General features: G+C 33.9%; 1 protein-coding gene across 1 annotated transcript; it reads right to left on the reverse strand.

Moving 5' to 3' along the window:
* Nucleotides 1–7538: 7538 nt before the first annotated feature.
* marchf5l (membrane-associated ring finger (C3HC4) 5, like) lies at nt 7539–12497 on the reverse strand. The gene is made up of 7 exons (XM_048181065.1): nt 12344–12497; nt 11743–11846; nt 11455–11657; nt 9771–9901; nt 9510–9693; nt 8206–8372; nt 7539–8119 (listed from the first exon to the last, which is right to left on the reverse strand). Exons 2-7 carry the CDS (start codon nt 11766–11768, stop codon nt 7958–7960), a joined length of 873 nt encoding a protein of 290 aa, XP_048037022.1. The 5' UTR covers nt 11769–11846; nt 12344–12497; the 3' UTR covers nt 7539–7957.
* Nucleotides 12498–12537: the final 40 nt, after the last annotated feature.

Here is a 12537-nt window from a genome sequence, read left to right on the forward strand (position 1 = left end):
GTTTGTTTTTTATACTTTTGATTTTTTTTAGGTGAAATGTAACCTTAAGATGTTCATGCTGCTTAACGCACAAAATATTTTTTTGCAATCATAAACAGCTGTAAAAAACATATAAATGTCTTAGAAGTTCATTGGTCAAAACGACATCTTGCATTTTGTCATAGAGAGTTCAATTTATGCCAAATCATGCCGCTCTTCAATATGCTGTCCGTGACATGACATCCCAGGTGATAAAATCACAGCCATTCTTCCGTGAACGGTGTCCAGGTCAAGGAGTCCTGTTTAAAGGTGTTACTAATCTCAGGTCACTTGATTTGTTGTCTCACGTGTCCCATTTCTGTTTCACTGCTGCGCGCTTTCCTATTAGAGGAGATGAAACGTGTGGAACACAGATAAAAGCTTTTTGGCTAACCTTGTTTTCTCTTTCTTGATAAGATGCACTTATTTTAAATTGACATTGATTTCCAGCACGTCACTAACAATATCCGAAAGTGAAGTGTTTGAAGACAATCCTACATTGGTTCGTGTAGGATGTGTAGGCCGTAGCCTCAGGGGACGCACCAGCTAAAGAAAGCTTATAGAAAACGGATAATCATCACTTGTCCAGAGGGACTGTCACTTGCATCTCCTCTGTTTTATAATTCTCACCAGAGTTTATTAGCTCGCCGTGGGTTATCTGCAATACTCTAATCGAAAATGAGCCCCTCTTGTGTTATATTTATTCATACGCCACCTAAGGAAGCCCAGCAGCTTTGATGTGTACTGCTTGATATGACAGAATCTCCCCTATAGCCTTTCTGCAATCAGATTTACTTGCTAATGCAGCACATTTTGATAGTCTTTGATGTTTGAGGGCATTGCTCAAGCTATAGCACACTTTCTTGTTGTTGATTGGTTAAAATATTGAACTAAAAGTACCATTTTTTAAATTGGAAATCCTATTAACTTTTTTTTTTTTTTTATCATATTATCAGAGTTAGGTAAACATAGTGGGCAATCTATCCATTTAGTATCGTAATAACTAAAAAAACAATTCCTCAATGACATCATCCTTCAAGAAGTGACATCGTTTTGGTGGGAAAACAAAAGGCTTGTTCGACATGCATTTGGTGCTACGCTGACCGATCGATGTATGACTTCAAAGTACCGCAAGAGTGATGCATCTCGAACAAGCCTGGCTGGAGCCTACCTGGTGGCAGAAAATGACAGTTGTGCAGTAGCAGTCTGTGGAAGCCATGGAATAAAAGTATAAAAAAAGGTTAATTTCGAGTTTATGTCTCACAATTCTGACTTTTTTCCCCTCAGAATTGTGATATAAACTCACAATTCCGAGTTATTAAGTCGTAACTGTGAGATATAAACATGCAAATACAAGAAAAAAAGTCAGAATTGTGAGATAAAAATGTTATAGGCTATATTTAAAAGTTATCTATGTAAAATATTATTTCATGCTTTAACTGCTATGTATGTATGTCCCCTATGAACTGCAAATGTGAATATTACATATAGCCTACTTACTGTTTACATCACATTCATGCTTTAATAGTAGACTAATCATTGCAGGTTTCATCAGTCCAGTCTGTGACTTGCAATATAAACTTCTGCGTTTAGTTTCAAAGGGCGTCTTCAACATAAAGACATTTTTTGCATTCCGATTCTGACATCCAAAGGCACAACAAAACATTTTTCTCTTATTCTGTGGATTTTGCCCATTTTCCTCCACTTGTTACTGCTATTTTTCTGCCACCACGCGCACAGCTGTGAGTGACGTAACTGTGACGTCTGCTCCAAATTAATCTATTAGCAATGGATTTAATGAATTCTGCAATGAAAATGTAGGCCTATGTTATAATATCAAACCTGAAAAAAAGATAACACAAATCCTTATGCAACAGCTCTCAATCCCTGAGCATTGGCTAGCTGGATAAATGCCCATTCACAACAAGAATGATAACCATAAAGACATGCTAACTACATAGAGTACCTCAGAGATGACGTGTTTTTGTAGGCAAAACCTGGAAGCGAGTTAGCATTTAAGGACTTCCGGTTCCATCGCCCTAAAGTCAATGGGATTTTTGAATGGGTTTTTGCTAAATCGCCTGAAATAAGGTCTGTGGTTAACAAAGGCTCTAAATATTTTCACGTTTTGATCTATAACATAATGACGAGTTATAACCCGCTTGTGATTTTTTAACTTTTACTGTGTCTTAAAAATGGCGGTTGCTAACAAGTTGCTAAAAGGGATTACTTCCTTTGGCATCATCATGACAAACAGGACATTTGGACTGCATTTTTTCATGAAAAAGTGGATAAGTATTCATACAATCATAATCAGCGAGCATGTTTTTAAATACAGTTTGAGGAAGCTTGGTGGTGGTGATTTTGATCCATGGCCATGGTGTGCTGTAGTCCGTTTATAGCCTACTGTTAGCTTTTTATATCATCATATATCACCTTTATTTATATAATGCTTTTTACAATGTAGGTTGTGTCAAAGCAGCTTTACATTGATAACTGGTACATAATTTTAGCTGCTCTTAAAGAACAGTGTCAATGCAGGCAGATCAAAGCACTGTTGATTATCAAATGTCAAGTGTCCCCAACTAAGCAAGCCAAAGGCGACAGCGGCAAGGAACGATATATCGTTATATCTGACGACTTTATTTAGGCTTCAAAATGTATAAATGTTGTGTTAACTTGTAAAGATTATCTTGATAGACAAAACGTGTAAGTGTCATAACCCTTTGTTTAACACAGAGCTTATTTTTTGCGATTTTCCAAAAGTCTATGGGAAAAATGCATAGGCTTTCGATCGAGGGAACCCGTGCGCCACTAACTTCCGGGTTGGCCTACAAAAACACGTCATCTCGGAGGTACTCTATTAGCATCCACACCAACAAACGATATGGTTCTGTTTATAAGCACGCTGCAGTAAATGCTCGAGCTCTTTAAAGCAGGACGGATTCTGATTGGCTGTCAATGTTTTTATTGTTAACAGCTACAAAAAAATCATTCTGAAAGTGATTCCAATATCGTTCCTCTGTGTCATTATCATTATAGTTTTGGTATGGCTATTCTTTTACATTTAGAATGATTTTTAAAACTATAACATTATCGTTATAGCCTGGTTATCATCCTTGATGTGAATGGGCCTTTACTTTAGATTATTTCCATTCTGTTATTCTAGCAATTGTGTAAAATACCAAGCCATAAAATTCATAAAGTTTAAGTGACCAGAGCCTATTTCTGAAAGTAGCCTATGATATACTATTTTATAGAAATGCTTACTTAAAATACAACACAGGAATATGCTTTGAAAGTTACAGATTACAAAAGGTAGGCTACTGCAGAACAAAAATGATCCACTTATGAATTATAATGAGCCGTTGTTTTATAATACATTTTTTTGCTCTGGTTCTGCTGTTTATACATTTCCATTACCATAGACTACTATTTTATAAAGTAACATATGCCTATATTTCTATGATTCTAGTTTTGTTTTTGTTTTTTTAAGATCTAAATCTAAAGACACAGCCACATAATGTATTTCACAAAAAATTGTCTTTTATCTTTTTTTAATGTAGCAGCTGGATATTGCAGCACTATTTTATGCCATTCTTACAAATGGAGTGTCTCTTTTTATGTTCCTTTGCTCATTTTTATGTTCATTTTCTCACTTTTCATTATTGCTCAAAGTACATTTCTCTTCATCTGGAGCATGAAGATAAACCACTAAAATATATCAAAAAATAAAATGGTTTCTACTTCAAGGCTATGACATGAATTTCTGATGTAATTATGTTCTGCATTTTAGCCATCCAAATACTTTTATTTCATATTTGGCAAAAATACCTTAAAATTAAGGCATTTATTTACAGCTTTATGTAATGAAATAGGCTAATAATTGAAAACTTATTCGTAGTATTACATTGTAGCTCATGTTTATGGCCCGTACGTGACAGATGCATTGTGGGATTTAAGCTTTCCTGCGTCATGAACGATTACGTTCCACTGACTGTATTTTGGCAGCTATAACAAAGCCTGTCTGCCGTAGTAATACTTGGCAGAGATGTTTAAAAGTGGGCGAAAACAATCCCAGGGGACTGTTTTAGATGCCGTGCGCTGCTCCAGTTCTACAGCTCTGAGCAGGGGTGTATTTTTAAACCCAAATGAAGTCATCTTGGGTGAGCCGATTGCGCTCCCTCTGCTGTCTTTTCTCCCAGCCAGCCGTTTACCATCTGCAAACTTTTGCATTATTCATAGCTTTTTTTCTCCCCCGTTCTCGAAATAAAGAAATAAGAGATCAGAAGCAGAGCAGAATATTTATGGGGTGCCTTTCCTCAGCCTTGTCTTCACCCATTCCTTCAAAAGGGCTGCCGGAGTGCACACAGGAGGATGCGACGCCACTCGCTCTCAGCGTGAAGGGCTCTGCCCGCCAAACAGAGCGGCGGGGAGTGGGAAAATTCTGCACGTCACTTCGCCCCCCACAACTAGATAATTAAGACTCCTGTTTAAGATAAACATCATTATTCTGCGTTCCTTAAAATACACACGCATTTATTAGATCAACTCTGTATTTTCTTCTTATTTCAAAAGCAGTTTTCATGTGAATCTTATGAGCTCATGTCCAAGATTAGAGGTCATACTTTTTGACCACCAAATTAAGAGATTTTATATTTGGTTTATTGTGCACGCTTTTAAAAATTACTGTAAAAAATTTAAAGGTGCCATCGAATTGAAAATTGAATTTACCTCAGCATAGTTGAATAACAAGAGTTCAGTACATGGAAATGACATACAGTGAGTCTCAAACTCCATTGTTTCCTCCTTCTTATATAAATCTAATTTGTTTAAAAGACCTCCGAAGAACAGGCAAATGTCAACATAACACGCCCCCAATATTTGCATATGCCAGCTCATGTTCAAGGCATTAGACAAGGGCAGCCAGTATTAACATCTGGATCTGTGCACAGCTGAATCATCAGACTAGGTAAGTAAGCAAGAAAAATAGCAAAAAATGGCAGATGGAGCAATAATAACTGACATGATCCATGATATCATGATATTTTTTAGTGATATCTGTAAATTGTCTTTCTAAATGTTTCGTTAGCATGTTGCTAATGTATTGTTAAATGTGGTTAAAGTTACCATCGTTTCTTACTGTATTCACGGAGACAAGACTGTCGCTATTTTCATTTTTAAACACTTGCAGTCTGTATAATTCATAAACACAACTTCATTCTTTATAAATCTCTCCAACAGTGTAGCATTATAGCCACGGAGCACTATCAAACTCATTCAGAATCAAATGTAAACATCCAAATAAACACTGTACTTACGCGATTAGACATGCTGCATGACGAACACTTTGTAAAGATCCATTTTGAGGGTTATATTAGCTGTGTGAACTTTGTTTATGCTGGTTAAGGCAAGCGCGAGCTCCGTGGGCGGGGAGCGTGAGTATTTAAAGGGGCCGCAGCCTAAATCGGCTCATATTTAATGATGCCCCAAAATAGGCAGTTAAAAAAATGAATTCAAAAAAAATCTATGGTGTATTTTGAGCTGAAACTTCACAGACACATTCAGGGGACACCTTAGACTTATATTACATCTTTTAAAAAGACGTTCTACGGCACCTTTAAACAAAACATTGACACAGTAAAATACAGTTTTTCGTTGAAACAGTAATATACTATTAAAAAACAATGCATTCTGGGTAATATTTGTTGTTTTAAGAAAAGAGGCCTATGGGCTACTTTCTCGAAAACGACAAATAATATTACCCAGAATGCGTTGTAATATAAAGAAGTAATATACTGTAAAAACAATGCATTCTGGGTAATATTTGTCATTTTCAAGAAATTAGCCTAACGACTAATAATATTACCCATAGTGCATTGTTTTTACAGTATAGTACTGTTTCAATGGAAAGTTCAACTCTCTGTTTTTATCTTATTTCAAAAGCAGTTTTCATGTAAATCTTATGAGCTCATGTCCAAAAGCAGAGGTCATACTTCTTGACCCCAAAATCAAAAGAGATTTTATATTTGGTTTATATTGTGCACACTCTAAAAAATGACTGTAAAAAATGAAACAAATTGACACAGTAAAATACAGTTTTCCATTGAAACAGTAATATACCATAAAAACAATGCATTCTGGGTAATGTTTGTCGTTTTAAGAATAGAGGCCTATAGGCAAAGTCCCTTTAACACAAGTCATTTCACTCGGCGGCTTGTTTCTAAACACTTGAATCATGACAAAAAACTGTATTTTTCAGGCTGGATCAAGCTAATGCCATGCGCAGTCCTAATGGCGCGTCTCTATAGGAAGTGCTCGTCTGACTGTTTCTACAGGAACCGGAGCTTCTAACGGCCGCTGCAGTGACGCGATGACGTAACCAATCGGCGATTGGCTCTTATTTAGAAGGCGGCACTTATTCCGCCATATTGCGCGTTGCACTTTCTCCCATTCATAACAATACAAGTGACGTGTCTTGTGTTATTCTATAGTCTTTGCTATAGGCTACTTTCTCGAAAATGACAAATAATATTACAGAGAATGCATTGTAATATAAAGAAGTCATATATCGTAAAAGCAATGCATTCTGGGTAATATTTGTCATTTTTGAGAAAGTAGCCTATAGGTTACTTTCTTGAAAACGACTAATAATATTACCCAGAATGCATTGTTTTTACGGTATATTACTGTTTCAGTGGAAAACAGTATTTTACTGTGTGAATTTTTAGAGTGCATGTATTTTGCATAAAGAAAATAAAACCATTTTTTTAGGACCATTGAGACCATTATTTTCATGACAAAAATCTCATTCCACTGACAAATTCTCATTTTCACTACCGTAATGGTAAACTGTTTGAAATTTATTTCTGATTTAATATTGCATAGGCTACATCATCTTGTATACATCTTTTTTTACTACAGTTTTATTTGTATTGCAAAAATTGAATATTATCTTTCATTTAAATAAAAGGGCTTTTGTATTAACAGAATGAGAAACACTGAAAACCACAATTACAAAATATAATAATAATAATAATAATAATAATAGTAATAAAATCCAAGAGCACTACAGCTCATTTTAATTCAGGCAGAAAATACATTTATTTGTCATGAAAACAATGCCACAAATCAAATGCAAAGGGGAAAAAAATGCAATAGCCCTCTTTACGCAGAATATATATATATTTTTAACAATATATTTATTATTTTCACATCAGAATATAATTTCTTATTATTTCTTTCATTTTTGGAGTGAAATAAGCCAGATGTTTCTTTCCATGTTGTACCTCCTGGAAATAATGTAACAACACAATCAATCTTAATGGTCCTAAAATAGGTTTTATTTTCCTCATGCAAAATACATGCATAATATAAAACAAATATAAAATCTCTTTTGATTTTGGGGTCAAATATTATATTATCAAGATTTGCCCAGAATAGGCAAATTGATTTTTTTTTTTTCTCCAGGTTGTACCACCTTTATCGAAACCAATTACAGTAATGCATCAAAGTCAAAGTTTCTGGGTTTATTGTCCTTTATTTGTAATTACCTTTAAAGAGCAAGTGCGTATTGCCTTCAATTAGAATCAATCAACACATTCTCATTACATGACTCTGCTGGTACATTTGCAGCATAAATTATAATGTCTTTCTTCACAGACATCAGTGCACAGTGCAGTTTCCAGCTTTGCATTTGGCGCCATCCACAGGTGTATTTTGCTATTACAAGCACTTTAACACCCCAGCAAGACTTTCTCACAGATGAAAGAATTTCAGCCATCATTGCATTATAATAACACATAGCAAACGTGTTTGTGCTGAATTAGAGCCATGTGAAGCTGAAAAATTATGTCTTTAAACATCCGTAAATATGTATTTTTTATTCTGTGAATCCTATACTACAGTGCATTTGTTGATTTCCTCAAGTGCGTCATCTTCATTCATTGCCACCGTCACTGTCACCGTCCTCAACAGCGCCGTCTGCTCGTCCCTCGGCCTCAGGGTAATTCAGGATGTGTCTGTTGGCCTGGATGAGGTACTGCTGCTGTTTGAAATACACTTTCAGCACTCCTTTGATCACCACGAAGGCAATGCCACCCTGGAAGAGGAAAACACGGTTAGGCTTCGCACATGCTGATGTAATTCCAGGTCGTATGGTAGGCGCTCAGCCCTCTCGACTCTCACCAGGATGGTACGCTGCAGGTTTGATGTGACTCTGCGGAACAGGAGACGGCCCACCAGGCTGGCGATGGAGGGGAAGATGAGGGCACCGCACAGGGTGCGAGACACAGAGAGATGGTCTCCTCCGTAACTGCCTTCTGCTGGGACGCGGGGCAGAGAACGGCCCATCCCTGTGCAAACAAATGATATTTTGGGATTCAAAAATGGTTTATTATTATTAAAAGCTTATGGTATGATTATGACAGTAAATCATAAATTCTAAGATGCTTTAAAAGAACAGTTCACCCAAAAATTAGCTATCCACCACATGACAGGGTGAGTAAATGTCAAAATGTAAATTTTTGGACATTATTTTACTATTATGCATGTACTATTATGGTATTTATCAATATTTTGAATTAGCTTTTATTTAAAACAAAATTAGATTTTGCATTTTTTATTTCAGTTTAAGTCATTTTAGTACTTCAACAAATTAACTGAAAATATAAAAGTTAAAAGTGAAATTGTTGAAGTACCAAAATAACTAAAACTAATATAAAAAAGGGTAAATATAACTGATATATATATATATATAAGCAAATAAATCTCACAATATAAAAATAGCTTTCATTTTAATTTTAGTTAATGTTATGGTCATTTTGTTACAATTAAATTTAGCTTTAATTTATTTTTACATTACTTTTAATTTGATTAATTCAATGAATTAAGTGACAAATATAAAAATAAAAGTGAATTTGTTGAAGTGCTAAAAATACTAAACCTAAAAAATAAAGCAAAAAAAGTGACAAACTTCAACTAAAATAAATGAAAACTGAAAACTATCAATTTTAGTCATTTTGTTTTTTAAAAAACAATTATATTTAGCTTTAATTTATATAATTTCATTTTTGAGTAAGTTAAGTACTTCAAGTTAATTGAAAATATAAAATAAATTAAAGATAAATATAATTGTTTTTTAAAATAATAACAAAAGCAAATTTAAAAAATGACTAAAACAGAAGTAAAATCAAAATGAAAACATAAAAAATAAAATAATTTTAGCTTAGGTTTTAGTCATTTTATGTTTTTTTTAGTACTTCAAGGAATTAACTGAAAATATAAAAATAAATTAAAGCTAAATATAATTTTTATAAAACATAAAAATAAAAGCTTTATTTTTAATTGTACTTTAAGTTTATTCATTTTGTTATGTGCTTTTGTCTTTAATTTTAAAGTTAAATTTAGCTTTAAATTTCAATTAATGAAAATGATTTTTAATAGTTTTAAACAATGAAGCATTCCCCCGTTTAACCCCATCTTCCACATACCAGGTACAAGCCCGCTGAAGATCTGAAGCTTGGAAGAGTGTCGCTGCCAGAGCCGCACCACGTAATCCTCCCAGCGAATCATCTTCCCCAGTACCAGCATGACGGGGATGGTGGGTAAACCCATGAGCAAGAAGAGAGGATCCGCACGCTCCATCACATCCAGACCCTTCTTATGCCCCACCACCTAAAAACAGAGGAGAAAATGTGTTCAAAAGAGCCAAAAAGAGCCAAGCTCCTCTCTTCCTTCCGTCTTTAACGCACCTGCATAACGGTGACGGCACCATAGGTCACGGCTGACCAATAAACGGTGCCCACTACGACTCCAGCCGCAGCGAACGGACTGGCCCTGGACAGAGCTCGATCCACCTGCTGGAGGAAGTACACTAGAGGCCCTGGAAGAGAGACAAAACCACACATTTAACACTTCCCTGTTAAATCACCAAAATAACAGCCAAACAGAATGTCGGATTATTAGTCATTAGTAAGCCCACACAGCATCTGTGCACTATTGTCACATTCTCTGAGCTAATTTGTAAATTAAATACATGATAAAGTACTTAAATGGTAAGTGTAAATGAGCGCAAAACTGTTATAAAACAGTATTTAGTATTATTTATAAACTATTTAAATGCAGAGGACAAATTCAGAGTGTGGTTTATCATACTTGGCCTTCACGTCACATCACTTTTAAGAGTAATTTAATATCTAATTTATTTTGACAGTTTCAGTTTTAATTTCAGCTTGCTAATATTATGCCAAACTATATAAAATAATTTTGTTATGTGCTTGTGCCATTTATATGTTTGTTTTTTTATTTATTCTTTTTAGTTTTTTTTTTTTTTTTTTTAGTTTTTCAACTTACATTTATTTTATATTCAGTATTTTCATTTACATGCATTTTATTTGTTAAAAATTATTTGTAATTATTTTTAATAGTCTAGTTTTCATTTATTTTTATTTTATTTGAGTAAATTTAGTACTTCAACTTACACTTATTTTATTTCATATTTAAATTTTCATTTACATTTTTAAGTGTAAGTTTATCATCTTATATTTATATTTTAATTTATCTCAGCTTTTTTTCCAGTTAAAAATGATTTGTAATAGTTAAGTTTTAATTTATGTATATTTGAATTTTAGTAATTTTGGTATTTCAATTTACACTTATTTTAATTCAGTATTTCAATTTTTGTTTACATATTTAAATTTAAATTAATCTAATATTTACATTTCAATTGATCTCATCTTTATTTCAGTTAACAAAAATAATTATTAATAGTTTAATTTCTAACTTGTTTATTTGAACTTCAGTAATTTAGTATTTCAAATTACACTTATTTCAGTATTTCAATTTTCATTTTTTAAGTGTAAGTTTTTCATCTAATATTTATATTTGAATTTATCTCAGCTTTATTTCAGTTACCAAAAATTATTTTTGATAGTTTAGCTTTAATTTCTTTTTATTAGTAATTTTATTAGTAATTTTCAACTTACACTTTTTTATTTCAGTATTTCAATTTTCATTTGCATTTTTTTAACTTTAAGTTTTTCATCTAATATTATAATTTATCTCAGCTTTATTTCAATGTTTATTTGTGTTTTAGTTTTAGTAAATTTTTGTACTTCAACTTATACACTTATTACTTACTTATTTCAATTTCCATTTTTTGAGTTTGTTTTTCATTTAACATTTTTATTTTAATTCATTTTCTTTCAGTTAACAAAAATTATTTTTAAATATTTTAGTTTTAATTAATAACACTGGTGCAAAACAGAGCTGACAGTACTACACTTTTATCAGGAGAAAATGATCAAGAATATTAATAAACGTGCAGTGATTCGGTGCATTAAGAAAATTCATCAAAAATGTGAGGAATATTCATACACCAAAGAGGAAAAGTGTATCAGTAAGCCTCCCTTCAAAATAGGTGGTGCAAATACTTACCCATTTTGGGGAAAACTATATGATATTCAGTGCCACATTGCGGGCAGCTGACGGCTCCACCGCTGTTTCCCTTCTGTTTTTCGTCGAGCCATCGCTGTAAGCAAGACTGATGGATCCACTTAGTGCAGCCCTTACACCGGCACGGACTGACCCATTCTGCAGCTCGATCCTCCTTCTCCGTGGCAAAACACACCCAGCAATGCCTGTCGTTGGACGACATGTTAGTGAGCGCATAACTAAGAGTACCACTAACCGGTGCTGTGATTCACAACAGATGGAGAAACTCACTTCTCTGGAGGTTCATCACAGGCCATCTTGTGTCAGGTTTGATCCACGGTCTCCAGCTCAACCATGAGTGAGCCAGAGCAGGCTCAGTGTACAACACCTGTCAACTGAGGTCAATAGACTTTAGTGCAATACTTCAATACAAGAATATTTGCTATACTGCATTTTTATTCAATAAAACTTCTATTCAAAATAGATGGAGCTAAAAGCATTATATGATTGATCTTATATTAGGGTGGTCAGCACCATTTATATTACAGAAATGACAAAATAATTCAATAAAAATATAGTATAGGATATGGCACGATACATCCATGATAATTATTATATTATATTTAATCTTCTAACGTCTGTCTTCGTATGAAAGATGCGCTGTAAATATTTTTGTTATTACATTATCGTTCTTATTTGTGTTAATAAGGCCTTAATCACGTATGAATGTCAGGTCAGTGGACATTTCTCAATTTTAAATTCAACACAATTTTTATCAGTAATGACTCACTGTAAACCAACCTTAGCTCAACATTAGTTTTTACAGCTATAAACATACCAAAACTGGTCATTCAGCCAACATTGCTAACTGAATTCAAATGCAGATCCTCACCTGAAGATGTTTTGTAGATTTAATCTTTTCTAATAGGCGTTTAGTTTGGATCTCAGGCTGATTTGACACTTTCAATTTCTCGGAGGACAGAATAACAACCTTATGAAGAACAACTTCCGGATAAGCCACTTCCGTTTGTCAAAATAAAAGTCCCAAACGTGCTAAAATATCCGTTTGATGTTTATTTATAGTCT

The sequence above is a fragment of the Megalobrama amblycephala genome, linkage group LG2 (assembly GCF_018812025.1).
Source record: "Megalobrama amblycephala isolate DHTTF-2021 linkage group LG2, ASM1881202v1, whole genome shotgun sequence".
In the NCBI taxonomy this organism is placed as follows: Eukaryota; Metazoa; Chordata; class Actinopteri; order Cypriniformes; family Xenocyprididae; genus Megalobrama; species Megalobrama amblycephala.

Bases quoted from the DNA above. Each gene is read 5' to 3' on its own strand.
- marchf5l (XM_048181065.1), bottom strand. From the start codon at position 11,768: ATGGCCTGTGATGAACCTCCAGAGAA. The intron at 9,902-11,454 runs GTAAGTATTTGC...TCTCTCTTCCAG, and splicing joins TATAGTTTTCCCCAAAATGG to GGCCTCTAGTGTACTTCCTC. The intron at 8,120-8,205 runs GTGAGAGTCGAG...TTCCTCTTCCAG, and splicing joins ACCTGCAGCGTACCATCCTG to GGTGGCATTGCCTTCGTGGT.